The 19,156-nt window shown below is 40.3% G+C and overlaps 2 protein-coding genes across 7 annotated transcripts; one reads left to right on the forward strand and one right to left on the reverse strand.

Moving 5' to 3' along the window:
- Positions 1 to 1,008: 1,008 nt before the first annotated feature.
- Positions 1,009 to 8,589, forward strand: LOC115369422 (syntaxin-2-like). 6 transcript variants are annotated; one of them, XM_030066031.1, is made up of 9 exons: positions 1,009 to 1,091; positions 1,416 to 1,472; positions 1,626 to 1,725; positions 2,637 to 2,711; positions 3,306 to 3,379; positions 3,803 to 3,911; positions 5,580 to 5,653; positions 5,834 to 5,971; positions 6,335 to 8,589. In XM_030066031.1, the coding sequence occupies exons 2-9, from the start codon at positions 1,428 to 1,430 to the stop codon at positions 6,554 to 6,556; spliced, it is 837 nt and encodes a 278-aa protein (XP_029921891.1). In that variant the 5' UTR covers positions 1,009 to 1,091; positions 1,416 to 1,427; the 3' UTR covers positions 6,557 to 8,589. The 6 variants fall into 6 exon arrangements, with proteins under 6 accessions (XP_029921891.1, XP_029921889.1, XP_029921890.1 ...); XM_030066029.1 differs by having other exon boundaries at positions 1,009 to 1,054; XM_030066030.1 differs by having other exon boundaries at positions 1,020 to 1,091; positions 1,392 to 1,472.
- Positions 8,590 to 12,958: 4,369 nt separating this feature from the next.
- Positions 12,959 to 15,916, reverse strand: pgam2 (phosphoglycerate mutase 2 (muscle)). Its single transcript, XM_030066035.1, has 3 exons — positions 15,419 to 15,916; positions 14,944 to 15,124; positions 12,959 to 13,490 (listed from the first exon to the last, which is right to left on the reverse strand). Exons 1-3 carry the CDS (start codon positions 15,833 to 15,835, stop codon positions 13,321 to 13,323), a joined length of 768 nt encoding a protein of 255 aa, XP_029921895.1. The 5' UTR covers positions 15,836 to 15,916; the 3' UTR covers positions 12,959 to 13,320.
- Between the last annotated feature and the right edge of the window lie 3,240 nt (positions 15,917 to 19,156).

Here is a 19,156-nt window from a genome sequence, read left to right on the forward strand (position 1 = left end):
AACTTGAATAGGTGGGCACACAGAGCTGAGCTGCATCTAAAATTAATCTTTCCCAGCTTCCAGGTGATGAATACCATTTATAACTGACCCTTTATATCCCCCTCATAGACTGTATACATATACACATAATATATACAATGTACATACTGTCTCTGATCCCCCTGAAGAAAACCTGCTCCCTATAAAATTGGGGGTTGCTGGGTGTAGTGTTCTGCATTTTTTGCACATTGCAAATATTTCAAACCAAAAGCAATTAAAGCTGATAATTTTGACAGTAAATGCTTAGTGAACTGATTTATTTTGTTAACCTCTCAGTAAACCACATTCAGTATGCCACTTAGTACAGTATCATTTTGAATATTACAGAGCAGATTAACACCGGGCTACTTTTGGGAGTTTACTACCTTTTCAGACTAAAAACTACAGAAAGGTAAAAAACACAGCTACTTGGCTGAAATGTCATTGGTGATGAAAGCAACACTGCTACAACAAATACATCTGATCATAGGAGTGCTAGAGTCACAGCGGGTGTGCAGATGATCAAGCACTGACAAGTCAATAGTGTCGGTGGCACAGAGGCAGAGGGGATCCCCCAAATCAGATTACAAAGAAGGCATGAAGAAAGGGACTTTCCCCCTGGCGCTTTAAATCAACTTACAGCAACTTTTACATTGTTGGTGCACCGCTTATTCCATATTGCAATATTAAAGCGCAAATACTGTTTTCTTCTTTATTAAAGAATTACCACCACAGTAGTGTCTCACACTTAATAATGCGGTTTGCTCCCGCTGCGCACTCATGACAAACTCCCGCATATCCTCAGCAAGCGAATGCTTTGTACAGCGTGTATATACTGTTTATGAGCTCATTCTTTAAGATATTACAGTTCATATTTGCGCTTTGTATACCTCTAGGTTTGATTCAAGGACACACGGTGCAATTCATGAAGTCCGTTGAAAACTGAAGAAGGCGTGTCCTCCTTTGTTTTCCGTTTTTTTGTCGGAGGCGCGCATGCGTGCCCGAGCTCCTCCACAGGTGGCTGATGAGCCGACAGGTGAGCCAACCGTCACCCGGCGGACAAACAACGGCAGGTAGGATAAAGAAAAAAAACCTCTGAAAACGAGGACAAAGACTTGACTCAGTTTATGACTCGAAGCGGACACAGTCTTATAGCAACAGGTTGGAGTGAACAGTGAATTGATTTTATGGAGGACTCTGATCTTTCTGTTATTTTACAAACAGTAAACATGGGTTAATCATCCATCCGTCGCCCGGTGCGTTTGCAGCTGGCAGCAGTTACAGCTTTCAGTATCAGTCGGCTGCATGTGTTTTTGTTTTTTTAAATAGTAAAACAGTCAGGGGACTTATTTTTCTTTCTTTTTTCCTTATAGCTTATTCAATCCCTCTTTTAACAGACAAGCAGAAGTATGGAGAATTCGAGTACTGACAGTTTGGAGAATTTCTTCAAAACGGTAAGTATGGCCTGTGTGTGTGTGTCTGTCTTATTCTTGTGCGTGTGTGCAATAGCCCATCCTAAACTAGTGTGTGTGTGTGTGTGTGTGTGTGTGTGTGTGTGTGTGTGTGTGTGTGTGTGTGTGTGTGTGTGTGTGTGTGTGTGTGTGTAGGTGCAGGAGCTGTCAGACCTCATAGCTGCAGTCTCCTCTGCTGTGGAGGAGGTGCAGAGGAGTCATGACGCCATCCTCGCCGCTGCAGACCTGCAGGACGGTAAGCACAATCCCTCCTAACACATTCACTTAAATGTCAGATACTTTTATTGTGGAGTTCCTCATCACTCCAGTAGCTAAATAACACTGTGAACCACGGCTGATTTTGTAAAATTGCTCACTTAATTAATCTTGTAAAATATCTTCACCTCTTGAAACTCATTCCCCATATGTCTAAATGAGCACTTATCCAGTAGTTGAGTATTTTTTGCTGTGTAGGGTATCACTTCCTTGTTTTCAATATGCAGTCAAGTCATTAAAAACATACATGCTGGTAGTGTGGATTAGGGAGGAGGTGGGGATAATTTAGGTTTTGGGCAGCTATTGCGCTTAGGCAGTGCACTTTTTTTTTTTTTTTTTTTTTTTTTTGACTTGCACACTCAGCAGCAGATTAAATAGTCCATGATAAAATAATGTGACTGTAGATTAAATGGACCAGGGCTCCAAGTAAAATTTTACTACAGCTTTAATTATGTCATGTAAAAATGCAGAATATTAAGTAATTAAGTAATAACAGCACTGATGGATTTTCACTTTAGTAGAAAAGAAAAATAATTATTATTCATTAGCAACTACCTGGTTGTTTAAAACAACTTCAAGTGCAAGTTAATATGTTTGCAACTTTTTAATTCATTTTAGCTTTTAAATGGGCTGGTCATACTGGGAAAGTATGGCTATGAGATAATTAAAGGTATATACAACTCAGTTAATAATGTGTACACACACTCACACACACACACCAACTCTTGATCTTGATCCAGCTAGGGACGCCTTACAGCTCACAACAGTAGTGTTCACAAGAGAATGGAAACAGTTGTATAAGAGCCACAGAAACAAAACTGGCATCACCTCTGACCCTCAGTCTGTGTTGTTTTTGGTGTCATGAACCGACCTCCTAATCTGTATTCTCAGGAAACAAAGACGAGCTGGAGAAGCTGAACAGCCAAATCAAGAAGAATGCCAACTTGGTCCGAGCCAAACTTAAATGTAGGTGCAGAAAATTTCCCTGAAACTTTGCACCGTGTGAGAGATTTAAAGTGACAAGTGAAGGTGGAACAGTTTTTGGAGATCTGACTGTGGACCTCGGTGTTTGAGCCGGCGAGGGGGAACTGTGCAGGCTGTTATTCTTATCATACTTCCTGAAATGCTGGGCCTGTCTGTGTAGGTCCTGCCGTGATTTGACTTGCAAATGGAAATGCAAGGGTAAGCCATTCTCCTGCTGGTCATCATTAGTAACTCCACTGTCCTGAAATAGCATGACCCTCCTCTGCTACTAGTGATAGAGAAAAGATGACCACATTCTGCAGCAGACTGCATTTGGCCAGTTAATTTAACCATACCTGCATTTGCATAATAGTAGAGGCTTTCATAGTGTTCATAAAAAAAAAAAAGTTTAACTTGGGTCCTGTGTTTGTTACAATAGTAGTAGCAGTAGTCATTGTCATAATAGTAATAGCAGTATCTTATCTCTTCCTGATCTAGTTGAAAATATAGTTAAAATGCATAGATAAAACAACATAATTATTTAAAGTGCATGTCGTCCGCTGCCTTCATCCTTTATCTTGATGTGTTTTCTTGCAGCCATGCAGGAGAGCTTTGCCGTCGATGAAAACAGCAACAGTGCCTCAGTGAACCAGCGCATTCACAAGAACCAGGTCTTGCATTATTTTCTATTTTATTTGCTGCACTGCCAGGCACAGAAGGGCTGACTCCTCATTCATCACATTTCTACTTTTCGAAGTAGAAAAATTCTCCAAGCAGCAGCCTTCTGTTGCCAGATTGGAAGTGGCCAGAAAAGGCTTATTACGGTGCGGAATAAGCCAGGAAAATCAAATTAGGTATTTCAGAGCGGCCGTGCTCATTATGCACCTGACCAAAGCACTAACTCACAAGGCTACTGCCAGAAAGTAGCAGAACTTCCCTTTCAGTTGTTTTCATTTATTTTAATTGTATGAAGCAAAAGAAATAAGGGACAAATGAACAGTCATTACATGAGCATTTTATTGAAGTGATTCCTATTCATTTCCAGGCATGTAAGTTTGCTCTGAGTCTGAATGTGAACTGCTTTTTTCCTGCAGCATTCACACCTGACTCGGAGGTTTGTGGACGTCATGAGGACTTACTGTCAGGCACAAACCTCCTTCAGAGAAAAGTGCAAATTGCGCATTCAGAGGCAGCTGGAAATTGGTGAGTTGGCAAAAATGCACTGAAGCAAAACATGCACAGACAGTTTCCCCTCCTCTGGTCAGTGTCAAGTGATTGGCCCTTATATCAGACCTGGATCTTTTTCATTTCCATTCTGTTGTTTTAGAGGAGAGGCCAGCCAACCCCTCACTAACAAGGAAACTGGAGCTAGTATCCACAAGACAGCTGTGTTTGTCTTGTTTTTTCTGTTAATGGCTGCTCAAATAGTCGGGCTCGGGTGGTGTTGGGTGGTGACAAGTTGCTCTTTTCTCGGTCACAAGTAGTGTAACAAATAACTTGTCATAACAGTATGTAATAGTCTAGTCATGGGTCAAAATGAAAAAGTCCTAACTCAGTATTTTTGTTATCTCTTGTAAATGTCAGTTTGAGTGACGCAGTAATGACACTTTTCATGTCTGCCAGAACAGCAAATGAAAAGCGCTTTCCGAAACCTGCTCAGGCTGTGATGCCGGGTGAAGAGCCCCTTAGTTATCTCCAAGAAAAGAGAAAATACTCCCGCACACACTCAGAAATAGACTATTTATTTCTTCTCTTGTCGACGTTTCAGTCTTCTGACCTTTCTCAAGACATTTAAAATATACGACGTTATATCATCTCTCTGCAACGTGGATCCTCCACACCTTGGGTTAATTAAGCTCAGCCCTGATGAGTGCAGCTGGAGGAGGTGTGGCGACCAGGTGGAGACCAGCGGCATCCGAGGTGACGCCAAAGTTCAAATACAAGACATCGCACGAGTAGCACAGGAAAATCCTCGCCAGTAGTTTACCATTAAATATGATTCAATTTCTATTACAAGGACACAGATGAATCAAAATCTTCATTTAAACCATAATTTGTGTGTGCAGAAGTATTTTCTTTCTCCTAGTTTTTATCACTTTATTAATTTGTTTGTGACGCTGTATAAAACAAATTAATATGTACTCATATATTCCCTTTCACAGAGCAGAGAATAACTATTCAGGTTGTTTCATTCGCTTAATTATAAGAGGAGGTGTTGTGTTTTAAAAGTACAGAAAAAAAGAGTGTTTTTTTTTTTGTTTTTTTTTTTTCCTTTTGCTTATGTTTTAATCATCTTGCAACCCTCCCAAAATTATCTCATGACCCCCCGGGGGGGACCCAACCCCCAATTTGAGAACCACCTTCCACCTACCTAGAGCAACCTGACAGTGTTGTTCTCAAGGTGACCTACGGCTCAGGCAGCGTCAGGCTCCCATGTTGGCCAGATGGTGGTGCTGCAGGGCAAAATGTTTTTCATATATACACTTTAGGCAACAGGTTCCTCTACTTTTTAGGATGCTCTGTCTCGTTTCCTGAGGCATAACACCTCTCCTGTCCACCCCACCACACACAGGCCATATTAACCAGGCACTTTATTAAACTGATTATTATCTTTAGTGGGAACATGGCCTTTTTTTTGCAGTGAGGATGTGATTTCTTGTTTTTAAAATGGTGAAAAATTGTTACAATAGTGTGTTTACATTGCAGTTACAATTACCCTGGAGGCTTTCTGACTGCAAACACTGCAAGCTATGTTAATAAAGACTACCCACATTTTGTTTGTTTTTTTGTTTTAATGAAGAAATGCAGTTAACCTGCATGCTGAGAGAGTAAAAAAAAATCTGTAACTCATCTGTTTTGTCTCTTGTTCAGTGGATAAAGTGACCACAGATGAAGAATTGGAGGACATACTTCACAGTGACAACCCCGCCATCTTCACATCTCATGTTAGTTTTTTTTTTTCTCAGTTTTTCAGATGCAAACCATATCAGTGGGATTGTCCTGGCTCTCACGTTAATACTAGTTCATTATTGACATTATTGGCCACTCAGGAAAGCTGTTAAAATTCATGCTATTTGTTTGTGATGTGTGAGTGTTTTATTATTGATATACATTCCATCCCACAGTTTATCTCAGATTCTCGGATTACACGCCAGGCCCTTAATGAGATTGAGGCCCGTCACCAGGATATCCTGCGTCTGGAGTCGAGCATCAGAGAGCTGCAGGAGGTGTTTGTTGACACAGCCATGCTGGTGGAGAGCCAGGTAGGAAGGCTGCCTTGCTCACAAATCTGTGGCAAACGGCATAAACCACAGGATTCATGAATAAATATAAACATGACATGGAAATAGAGGAATATACTGTAGGCATTAGAACCTTTTTTTTTTTTTTTTTTTGTAAATTAAACCCACTCTGGGCACTCCATAGACGTTTGATATGGTCAGCATAATGAGACATAATGAAATCAAATTGGGTCATTGTTTTATTGTATGAATGCCATTCAGAAATATTCAAAAAATGAGATTATGCAAAATACCCAGGAATTTAAAATTAATCACAAACTGATCAGTTTTCTTGCTTTATCTTTCGTGCAAAGTAATGAATTTCTTACTTGTGTCTTCCACCAGGGGGAGCTGATGAACAACATAGAAAAGAACGTGACCAGCGCTGCAGAGTACGTAGACTCTGGCAAAGCAGACACAAAGAACGCCGTTGACTACATGAAAAAGCGACACAGGATAACGCCTTTCACCGGTATCTTCAACCCTTTCAGGAGACCCTCCTCTGCCAAAACTGCTGCGGACCAAAAACCTCAGACTTTAAACCATGACTGTGGTCAGCGGTCCTGAACCCTGTCACATGAAAATAACTCTCCAGATTTATGGGGTGGTGGCGTGTCATGCCCCCTCAGAGCAGTGTTCGCGAGCCTGCTGGCTGGTCTGGCACTGGATAACTTCAAATCAGATGCTACACATGCCTACTATGCCATGCATTCATTTGCTGAAGGGAAAAAATAAACAATTCTGTACCTTTTTTAGAAATTGCATCTATATTTGTCTCAAAACTGATATCCACACCAGTTCCATATTTATAGTTGTCCTCCAAAGTCCCTTTTGATGCAGACGTTTTTGGAGGAAATATTCTTTAATATCAATTGTCATTTTCTGTGAACACTCAACTTAAAGGAGTGGTAAACTGAAATTTGGAGACAATGGCCAGAAATACTCCTCAGTCTACTGTAATATGGAGTTTTAGTTAGCGATGTGTTAGAGGTTGGCTTTCTCTCTTCAACTCTAAGAGCCTCCAGAGTGGATTTTTTTTTTAACAAGTGATCTTTACGGTAACATTAACTATGAAAACTTCCCCTAATGTGTTATTGCAGCACTAGTCAGACCCAAAACTACTTCAGTTACGACTGGTCTTGCCATCCTGACGTTGTTGTTACTCTAGGGTAGGGCTGAATGATGCGGAAAAGAAAATCAAATTGCGATTAATTTTACAGATACTGCAATTGTGATATCATTTTAGCAGGATTTTCACTTAAAAAGCTATGAAAATGACGCTGATTTGATTATTGCTGCAGTCGGTATCCATCAAACATGTCTTCATACATCTGGAAAATGCAATTTGTAGGCCAGGGCATGTAGCACCAAAATAACCTCCAACAATGTTTTGTCACACGTATCAAAAAATTGCAGCGCCTGTGATTTGATATTACACCTTAACATATTGCGATTTTGTTAATATTTCGGTGAATTGTTCAGTCCTGCTCTCCACCCTAACTGCCTTCCTTTGGACTTTGTTGCTCCTAATTCAATGCCACCATCACCTGCGTCTCGTACTGACATTAAACAGTGCCTCGGGCTTCTACCAAGCTGAGGTATTTTACGCCCTCCGAGTGAAAACGGGCTCAAAAAGCAGACCCTAAAACTGATTGACTTTTTGAAACTTTGAAAAAACTTTGAAATTTTGGTGATTGATAAAGGTGGTATACAAGAATAATAGAAGAAAATAAGAGAAGAAAATAATAATGTATTAATTAAAGAAGAAAATAAAGCTTTTTTTAATTTAAGGAAAACTTTTTAATTCTGACAGTCATCCAAAAAAATGACCGTGTGTGTATTTCTGTTGATCTATGCACTTGCATTGCTGTGTAGTGTTTCTGACTGACTGGCATCAGTGGGAGGCTTCAGCTGCAGCAATGTAATGTAATATCATGTCATGTCATGTCATGGTCTTGCTGTAAACTTGTTTAGGTTGATTCTGTTACTCGATGTTTGTACAATAAGAATGAAAAGTTTGCAAACTTCACAAGATGTTAATGTCCTTGCTGAAATGGTTGCTGTATAAAATGTAACACTAGAGGGAGCCAGTGGATAAGGAACCATATGGAGAGAGCACCGTTCACCCAAATAAGCTGAGACAACAACTTACGTCCACAATGAAGTCAGTCAGAAATGTTAGGATGTAACATAAAATGTACAGGGGAGCTTCAGTGAGAGCATGTGGCTGTGTTGTGTTAAAGGCTGAGGAAAAAATGCTCCTTCCCCCAGATGTGAACTGTAATATCAGCTTGATTCAGGATGCACATTCTTCATTTCCTCAAATCTTTTCAGCACCAGGGAAGTTAAGACCACAGGCCTTGTTTTTGGCTATGGGAACCGGCTGTTTTCATGTTTTCACAGAGGCTAGAACACTTTGCAGCTGCATGTGATTTCATAAATAAAACACCTAAATATAAAAACTTAATCTATAAGAAAAATAAAGGAAGCACCTGCATATTAAATCCTATAGAACCAGCTATTGTGCTATGGATTTCTATTTAGTAATTTCAAAGCATAAAAAATTAATCAGTTCATGGAAAACAACAACAACAAAAACACTTCTTATAGAAACCCTGGGACGATTGTTGGGACAGACAGATATAAGAGGCCTCTATTCTAAAACCCCTGCACTGGCTTTAGTTCAGTTTCAGAATTCATTCTCTTTATTTGTAGATCGTTGTCTAGCCCCTGCATGTTTGGCCTGTTTTTAATTATATCCTCAGATCTGGTGATTCCTATCTATTTAATTAGATAGATAGAAAGAGAGAGAGAGAGACTCTGTGGCAGCTTGGTTATAAACACAACTGAAGTTATTGCATTTCCTCAGTGCCAAACTTCACTTAAACTAATATGTTACTTCAGCTGTGCACTTAATGCACCCTGCGTTCCAAATCGCATACTTATACTTTTTACTTTTAGTATGTACTGCAGCTGCTCTTACAAAGTATGTAGTTTAGTATGTATTGGGACATACTAATTCTTTTTTTCCCTACTAAATAGTATTGCAGTATGGGTATTGGAACGCAGGGGCAGTTTGTGTCTCCAACTCCATCTTTGTCAAAATCCTCAAACTGAAACAGGAGATGGATGATAGAAAATCAGCATATGCAACATCCACCAGAAGATGGCGCTGAAATCCTAATAACTCTTCATATTGCTTCATCAAGGACAGACTGCGAACACAACCCAGTTAGTATAATAATAGTGAATAAATAGTGAACAAACGCTGCATGTTGGGTAAAATATATTTCTGCACTAAAAGACAAGACATGCAAAAGCAGCTCGTATGGGGAGAAATGTTTTTTGGAATTATTGTTATTTATTGTGCATTAGTGAGTCTGAACAGTTATGATAATGACTTGATCAAATGGCGGCTTCATGAGTCTCTAGATGTCTTGCCTGGATTACAAGCTACTTTTGCTGTGTTAAAAAATAAAAAAGAATCTGACAGTCATGATTTCAACCAAGCAGTCAAGTCAGTTAAGGGTTACAAACTTAAACTACTGAGACTTTCACAATTGGCCTGTTGGTTTAATTCGAAGCCAAGCAGTTAAATCAATTACAAGGATCTATGGTTTTAATCTGGTGATATACAAGTTATATATTTTTTTTATTTAATTTTGTATGTTTGTTAAGAAAGCTAGGAAGCAATTCTGTGGAAAAGATGCCAACCCCCCGTCTGAATTGAGCTGATTAGTCCTTTTGTGGTTGTCACTGAACACTGGAGATTCATACCAAAAATAAAGCAAACATTACTGCTTATGTCTTTGATTTATTTTTGGTGTCTTTCATTTGTTAATGGTGCTGCTTGCTATACAAAGCAGTAGCAAACAAAAAAATAAAAATCCACGTAGGAGGCAGTGACGATGCACCTATGGTTCCTCACTCAAGCCTCTGGAAGCTTCCTCTCTTTGCTTCTCACCTCCTTGCTGCACACAAATTGAGACATCCTCACTGACTACGGGCAGTAATTGATTTCCTGGTGACGGGTTAGAAGGTGGAGGAGTAAGGAGGTGAGTAGACATAAAATAAGTGAGTGGGAAGCAGCCACGGAGTCCACATGGATTCTGTTCAAAGTCTCTGTGTTTGAAATGGTGGCTCCGTGTCTTTTGAAGTTTTTTTCTTCAATTTTTTTTCTTGTGCAAGGTCCTAAGAAAAGCCAAACTAGGAAAAAAAAAAAAAATCAAAAAAACAAGCAGAATTCATGACATTGCTGCTGAGGAGTACAGCCAACAATTCACGATAAAACTGAGTTAGATGCCTGAAATCATTATCAGTATGTGTTTTAATGAATCGTTGGCTAATGACTTGCAAAAAATATCATTATGTGATGACTTTACCTGGTGAGGCACACGACTATTAAATCATTATTACATGAATATGGTTATGGCTATTGGTTTTGATACTGTCTGGCAGGCCACTCACCCACACTAATTTTTGCGCTCAGAATGATTTACAGCTGCTACTAATTCTGAAATCATATCACCATGTTAGCAATGTCCCACCTTTGAATCCTGGACTGCAAGCTGCAACCTGGAATATCCCTGTCTCATGAACAATAAGCCATTACATAATAAACAGATGCACCAGTTCATCTGATACAGTGGCATCACTGTTGCAGACGGCTGGAAGTTGAACTCCATGGCTTCAATCCATTGTAGTGATTAATACGGAAATTTGCAGTATTAATTAATGCCAGACGCTGATAGGGAATTAATCCATGATGGCAGACTTGATTAATAGTAGTGCATATATGACTCAGACTGTTAATCAGATAGACTCTTAATTAGTTGCTGATGCGGTGAACATTAATGCATGGCTTAGTTCTTGATGAGTCATTCATTAACTCACGATGATCTGCGCAATAGTTAAGAACTAATGAATGCATATTAGTGCACCAGTATTGTAACGTGTCGTCGAGCGGTACGTGAATGAGGCCCACTGTCAAGGCTGTAACCCAGGAACCTGCTGGTGGACGTCGTCAGGGATTGAGGGCCATCAGGATGAAGAAGGAGGACTTTGGGGTTTTCTTAGCCCATACTGTTGGACTCAGCAGTCACGGAAGCACAAACGCAGGTGTGGGCAGAGTTTGGGAAGGCCATGGAGAAAGACTTTGGTTGAACCATCAGGTGACTCAGGAGGGGTAAGCAGGACTTTTTCCAGATTGTTCTCAGCACTTTGAGAAGCTTCAAAACCCGACAGGCACAGCCTCTGTGGAGGAGGCTGGGCTGGAGGATTCAGGGGTGAGGTCACCCATTTCCCTTAGAGGGTGATCAATATACTCTTCAGCTGCCCTCTGAAAGGTTACAACAGGGTGCTAGGAGACTGCAAGCAATTGTTGAAACTCAAATTATTGACATTAAAATGACCACCACTTGGCAGCAGTGAAGGTTTTGCCAGAGTCTTAAAACATGCTGCAGTTGTGATGCCTGCAGGGTCAGTGACCTTTGTCTCAGCTACAGGGTTTCAGAGTAATTCCTCCTCAGGCCAGTCAGTGTGAGCTGAGACTGAGATTAGCTCAATGCAAAATACTTACTTGAAATTATAAATTGCCCTAGGAGTCAGATATTTTGCATGCAAGTCCCAGCCTTGTTGATTTACAAAAACGGAATTCGCTACATATGTTTTAAAAGCTGGGATTTGATGCTGAGTAGCTCAGAACTGCACTTTACCCCGAGCAAATCTCATAACTTCACCTCATAAACTGTACCCCCACAGGAAAAATAGACCTTGAATGTTCACTACACTAATCACTGTTGGGCTCTCTCATTATACATTTTTGTGTTGACATGACATGTTTTGCCTCATATCTTTATCACCTGAAATATGATTCCAAAATCAAACAACACAGAGGATGGAGCATGGGTAAAGATCCTCGTGTTTTACTTACCAAATATGATGCACCAGCTGATAGGGACTAATGAGAAGCCTCAATATTCATGGTGGTAAACTGCATATCCCAACCGCAGTATGTTGTTTTTATAATAGAGTGAAGACCTCTATGTATTATTTCACCATGCAAGCTCCAAGTGCACCGTCCAAACATCGTCTCAAAGTGTATTTTGCTCTTGAGAAGAACACACAAGTTGAGAAGAATGTTCTCCACAAGCACCAGTTTTGACTTGGTTTTCTTTGATTTGATTATCACCCCCGACCCATACCTTGTCAAAATATATCACGCTTATTGATTTTAAAATTAAATCAAGTATCAATCATTGGCGTCAATCATTTGCAGTTGGCAGCTGCAACTACTTAATGATTGATAGTTACCTTTTGTGATCTCGGTTATGATCATAGCATATGTTCTTTGTGTTTGATCAAAAGACAGTTCCTGGTAATGTGCCTTTGATTCACTGTTATACACAAGAGAGGGAACAGGTGATAGATAGTTGGTTGTTTCTGTTGCATAACCCTGACCACACAGACAAAAACATGCCGCATTCGTGTGCTCGGTGCTTGTCCTTCGCAAACGCTGGACAACAGCTTCAACTGGCATTTGCCCTGCTTGTGTCTCGGTCTCAGGGAAGAGGGACAGGCTCCCCGATAAACCTTTCCTACATTGTGGGAATGATGCCAGGACGAACCCATTGCCCTTTCTAGCTCTCTCTCTCTCTCTCTCTCTCTCTCTCTCTCTCTCTCTCTCTCTCTCTCCCTCTCTCTCTCTCTCTCTCTCTCTGTTGTTTCCCTCCTCCAGCCTGCCCTCTGGGTAAGATTTCACAGCACCTTTACACGATGCTGAAACCACTGAATTACAAATGAGGGCTATAAGAGGAAAAGCAAGGAGATATAGGGATGACAGTGCAATTTGAGGAAAGGAACAGAAGAAAAGATACAGCTGTGTAAGTGGAGGAATTGAAGTGAGAACACTTAGAGAAAATAAGAACAGGCTTAGGCCGCCATTAAAAATATTGTTTCTTTATTGGTTGTGTGGCCCTCAAAAAAGGGCTTAGCTAAATTTTGCTAGGCTGAGCTTCTGCCACAGTGTGTGGGTCTTTGAGTGTGTGGACAAAAGGTAGGGCTAGGCCCTCTGCTTTGATTGACAGGTCATTACTTTCACCCTGTACATAGTGTTACTGACAGTGTCTGCCGTTTTAAAAAACAAAAGTCTAACTTGCTGCAAATGGCCCGTCTCCAGTGGGAGCATCAACATGTTCCCCGTTGGAATGGACTTCAGGTGAAGGTTAATTGGTAAAGGACAGACAGATAAATGGAAGAAAAAGATGTAGCTGTTTGGGTGTAAGGGGGAACAGTCTCTTTTTCTGATTCCTTGTGGAGCCTCGGGGGCCGGCTTACTTCTTGACCTTGCCCTGAGCGGCCACAGCCTCCATGGCCTTCTTCACGGTTTCTGGGTCACCCAGGAAGGCCATGGGCTTGACGGGTTTCAGGTTTGCGTCCAGCTCGTACACGATTGGGATTCCTGTGGGCAGGTTCAGCTCCATGATGGCCTCATCAGACATACCTGCAGCACAGACAGACAGGCAGACAGACAGAACAGGTAGACACACACACACACAGAGTCTTGTCAGAGATCGGGTTTTAAAAATGCAAAATTAAATGATAAAATGGGTTAATAAGAATAAGAATAAAATGGAATTTATATTTCATACTTATATTGTATGGAGTTCAGTCAGGCACATAGACATGACAATAGTCTTATATACTATATAAGGGTATAAAGCAACTAAGATTCATAATTTGCTATGTGCCATGGCATATGTGAATTTGCTGTACTTTTGTAATATAGAATTTCTAAAAATGAATAGAATTATGAAATTTTGAAAAGGTTTTGTTGGCCCCTGGATCATGAAAATCACTTAAAGGAACTAAAGTAATATTGGATCTTTAAGTACGGGCATGGCAGCATAGCTCTAACATATCACCTTTCAGTATTGTTAAAAAATAATAAATTAATTTAAAAAAATATATATTAATATTAGTTCCATTAATAAAAAAAATTATGAAAGTAAACTTTCAAGCCCTACAACGTTATTTTAACTACTATATCTAATGTTATTACAATATCACAAATACTTTTATTCTTTTTCTGTTCCACTTCGTTGGCCCTAAGAGAGTCAGTGTGGTATTATATCTGATTGTAAATAAAGATTTATTGTTCAATGCACTTTAAAATTTGTCAAATGCTGCTGCTGATGCTGCTGATGAAGATGATGATGTTGATGATGCTGATTATTATCATTATTATTATTATTAGCAGAGTTAGTAGTAGTAGTATGAGTTGTAGTCGTATGAGTGTTGAGTTACTTTGAGTCATGTCAGTTTGAGCCATGATATCTGACATTTTTCCCCGTGACATTTGCCATCACCCACTAAGCCGTGGCTGTATCATCCTCATGTCCACATCCTGCCACTCCTTGAAAATGTCCAACCTTTCTACAGAAAGGTCACGCCTGTAACGGGAACCAAGTTCATGGCCTTTTCTCATGTCTCTGAACTCTGGTGCAAAAGATCCTACTATTTTTAGTCACTCCAATCCAGGAGATAGAGAGAGAGTAAGAGAGAGAGCATGTGTGTGTGCGTGTGTGTGCCTCTGTGTCTGTGTGTAGTGACAAGTGCCTGATTGTCTATCTCAGTATTTACTAGGCTGACAGCTCTGGGAGTTGAATTCGAGTTTAACTTAGCAGTAGTTTTCAAAATAAAATATTCAGTGTACTTTTGCTAGAATTTGTGTTCTAGGTTTGATTTAAATTGGATTTTATGTGTGTCAGCATTCGTCACTAGCTGTCACTGCAGCGCCAGATGCCAGATGTCTCATGAAACACGACCTTTGACCTTCAGGGCTCCGTGCCTTTCCAAGAGAACTCACTTCCTAATCTTAGTCCGGTTACATTAGCATATAGGTCCTGTTGTCCTCTCTCTTAAATCTGTGCCCGTTTGCAAACTATAATGCTCACCCTCTAAGTGCTTGACGATGCCACGGAGACTGTTGCCATGGGCAGCGATGATGACGTTCTTTCCAGATTTGATCACAGGGGCGATGACCTCGTTCCAGAAAGGCAGGGCACGGGCGATGGTGTCCTTCAGTGATTCACATGTGGGCAGCTCACCGGCCTTCAGGTCCTTGTAGCGCCTTGACTGGTGGAAGGATGGAATAGCAGGGGATGGCGTGTTACCATAAGAGTGGCTTTCGACAGCTGTTATGTAACTGAGCAACTGGCAGGCAGTGGCACACTATTGTAATCTGAATTATGTTGGTTCAGTGGGTAATAAATAGAAATTTTATTCAGTTGTCATTTGAGTAATGATATTTTTTATGACATGTTTAAATGAATACTGAATATTTTTATTCCCTCAAGAATCAGACAGGATCACAAACATAATTCTACATTCACACACCTCATGCTTTTCCCATACTTTCACTTATCTTACCTCACTGATGACTTTGTGGTAAGGGTGGTCCTTGTCCATGGGGGGAGGGGGGATGTCGAAGGAGCGGCGCCAGATCTTGACCTGCTCCTCGCCGTGCTTTGCAGCTGTCTCAGCCTTGTTGAGACCGGTGAGGCCGCCGTAGTGGCGTTCGTTCAGGCGCCATGTGCGGATCACGGGCACCCACATCTGGTCTGTGCCCTCCATGATGGTCCACAGGGTCTTCACGGCACGCTTCAGCACCGAGGTGTAGCACACATCAAACTTCATGCCGGCATCCTTGACGGCCTGAGCACCGCGCTTGGCCTCCTCCACACCTTTCTCACTGAGGTCAGCGTCGAACCAGCCGCAGAAACGGTTCTCCTGGTTCCAGGCACTCTCACCGTGGCGGACAATCACCAAGCGATGCGCGGTAGCCATGTTTCCGGTGTTTTTCTGAGGCACTGAAGTTCACCTTAAACCAAACACAGAAGGCACAGCCCTTCCCCGTTGCACACACACACTTGCTGCCTAAAAGTAAGCCCCAGGCCGGCATACCGCGCTCTTTTTATAGCAGCCTGGAGTGTGGCTGTGTGTACACAGACAGGCGTCCTTGACTCTCCACCTGTGAGGAGCCTTCATCCTCTGATAGACACCAGGCTCAGCCAGTGGGAGCAGACGTGTGCTGGGCTGGCTGGGCATGTCATTGCTGGGAAGGGCAGAGGTCAGGGATTGAGCCAAAATAGCAACATGACTTTTAAACTGAGAGAGGTGGAATAAAAGTGTAAAGATCAGAGTTAGCTGCAGAGAGGCGCTCCTCTCTGTGAGATGAGCAGCTTCACCAATAAAAACGGAGACTGCAGCACATTGCAGTGTGCCTGCATTATGTGTTTGGCACACACGTTGCTTCACAGGGGATTTGTATTATGGGAAAAAAAAAACTCACACAGAGATCCCTTATGTTTTAACTTGTTGGGGGAGGAAAACCCTTGAGCCACTCATGTTGGCAAAATACAGTTCCACTCCCAAAGAGGTTGAGTGCAGTCTCTTGTGCTCTCAGTCTCTTGCACTCTCACATGCACACTATTAATACAAATAATGCTATCCATCACTACAACTACAGCAGCTACAACAACTACTACTACTACTAGTTTATAAACAGCTTGAAGGGAGAGAGCACAGTCAGTGTATATTTTTGTGTTTGACTGAGTGTATATCTATATTTATATATCTATGTTTTTCCTGTTGTTATTATTATGAACATATTTCAAAAGAGCCAAGTGGTTCAAGATGTTTGCACCCTGACTCATACAGACTGCACTTTGCCAAGCCTGGCAAATAAAATCTTACAAATCAATTTCAAATCAAGCACTACATTGTTTAAAAAAAAAAAAAAAAAAAAAAAAAAAAAAGGTGCTATTTCATTCCATCACCCCTAGGAGCTGCTCTGTTACCATCTGAGAAATTGAATGCATTTCAATATCTGTGGTTACCATTTACTCTAAAATTCTGGAGTAAGAAAATGTCGCATGCAATACCTTCATTCACACCTGATTGGAAGGCACACATATGCACAAACACATTTTTTCCTCTTGGTGTCGGTGTGAATTAAACGAATGAATGGATTAAATCACAATACTCACACTGCAGTAGTGTGCTATTTCCTGCCCTGTCAGATGCCCTGTCACAATAAGATTATGTGCAAACCTGAGTGATTTTTCTCATAAAAGGCAGTGCAATTTTGTGGAAAAATCAAAAATGTTTAAAAGCAGATACATTACATCTTGTTAACATCTGTGTGCAAATGTACAGAACAAGCCAGGGGCTAAACAGAAATAAATAAATAAAAACAAATTTCTTACTTATAATTAATTAATGAAATAATAATTAATCAACACACACACACACACACACACACACACACACAGAAAGAGAGAGAGAGAGAGAGAGAGAGAGAGAGAGAGAGAGAGAGAATATAGCATGTCCACAGGATGTTGCTAATTTAAAAAAAACAAAAAAAAAACATGCAAGCTCTGTATAGTCTGCAGCATCCCTGATGAAATTTCACGTATGTGCTGCAGCGACGTATTGAAACCGACTCCATCATCTATTTTAACCCTGGGAACAGTGCAGAGGTGGAAGTGCTGAATAAGCATCAAAAGCAGCTCATTGAGCCAAAGCTGAGCTTTAAAGGCAAAATCAATGTCCCTCCATCACTCCCAATCAAATTACTAACTGTGCACAGAAAAAAAAAAAAAAAAAAGAAGAAATACAGCTGGCTGAAAATACAATATTAATGGAACTCACAGGCTGATGCCAGATGGCGCGAAGCCAACATTGCATCATATGGTCACAAAATGGGTAAGAATATTGCATTGTAGAGACAATGACAGAAATACAATATGTGTGGCAGCAGAACTGGTCAGCCTGCAATAACTTTATCTGTATGGCACTTTTCAAAAAAAAAAAAAAAAAAAAAAAAAAAAAAAAAAGAAAGAAAGAAAAAAGAAAGAAAAAGAAAAAAGAAAGAATGAAAGAAAGAGAAAACTGTTTTATATGGAAAGATGAAAGTACAAGAGAGATAAAAACATAAGACAAAGACAAATGGCAGAAAAAAAATTATGCTAAAAAAATAAATAAAATAAATAATAAATAAAATTGGGGCTAAAACATTGGAAAATTAATCAGAAAATATAAAGTAATTATGTAAATAAAAATCAGAATAATGAGTGAAATGAAACAATTATATATATATAAAAAGGCTTCTCTATAAAACAAGGTTTAGAAAAAAAAGAATGAAAAAGTGACAGAATGTGCTAGACTGAATTCAAATTACCTTTACAAAACTCCCTTTATGCTCACAGAGTGGAAAATCCCAGACTAAATCTTCCATAACATGTCGGCAAGTATTTCTAATAAAGTGCATCGCCATAACAACAATGTGTTCACTCTTGACTGTCACTCTTATATTCTCATTAGTGCATTTCCATTTATTTTCCTATTGCATTTATTTTTCATGTTATACTTATTTTTCACTCATTGCCTTTGCCTTGGTGACTATTAAATGCCACAGATGTATTTTCTATATTTCTGAATATGGGCTAAATTACCCAGTTTGCATATATTACATGTAGTAAAATGAATATCAAAAAGGGGATAAAATATCCACTGAGCATAATCCAAAATGCAGCTCTGCATCATAATGTCTGCAACATATTGGTAGAGGCAAGTCTGGTGAAGGCAAAACACACATAACTGTTTTCAAGGTGTGCAATTTTTACATCATAAATCTCTAAAAATACATAATAAAGCAATACAAGGCGTTTTCACTGAGGAAGTTGTTATAAAAATGTGCATACACAGCTGTGTGAGTCACAGGTGTGTGACTAGAGCAGGACACAGTTTTCATGGGGCTGCAGCACAGGATCAGGAGGTAAATGCCCATAGTGCAATTACTGGGTGGAAACACAGGCACATCGACTACATGCCTTATTAAAATGAACACTAATTTTAATGGCTTGCAGAATAAACATTTTAAACAGCCTATCACAGAGGTTATAATTCTTTCCCCCGGTGAATGAGGGAAAATTACTTTTCTTTACTTCATTTCTGTGATTATACACAGAAGCACCATTCAGCCACAAGTGCTTAGACCTGCAATACCTCACAGCACCACAGGAGGCTCCACAGTACCAGAACTGTCTGGGGCTGGCTGGTGCATTAAAACGTTTGTGAAAATGAATATGTTTTTGGTGGGTTTAC

The sequence above is a fragment of the Myripristis murdjan genome, chromosome 12, assembly GCF_902150065.1.
Source record: "Myripristis murdjan chromosome 12, fMyrMur1.1, whole genome shotgun sequence".
In the NCBI taxonomy this organism is placed as follows: Eukaryota; Metazoa; Chordata; class Actinopteri; order Holocentriformes; family Holocentridae; genus Myripristis; species Myripristis murdjan.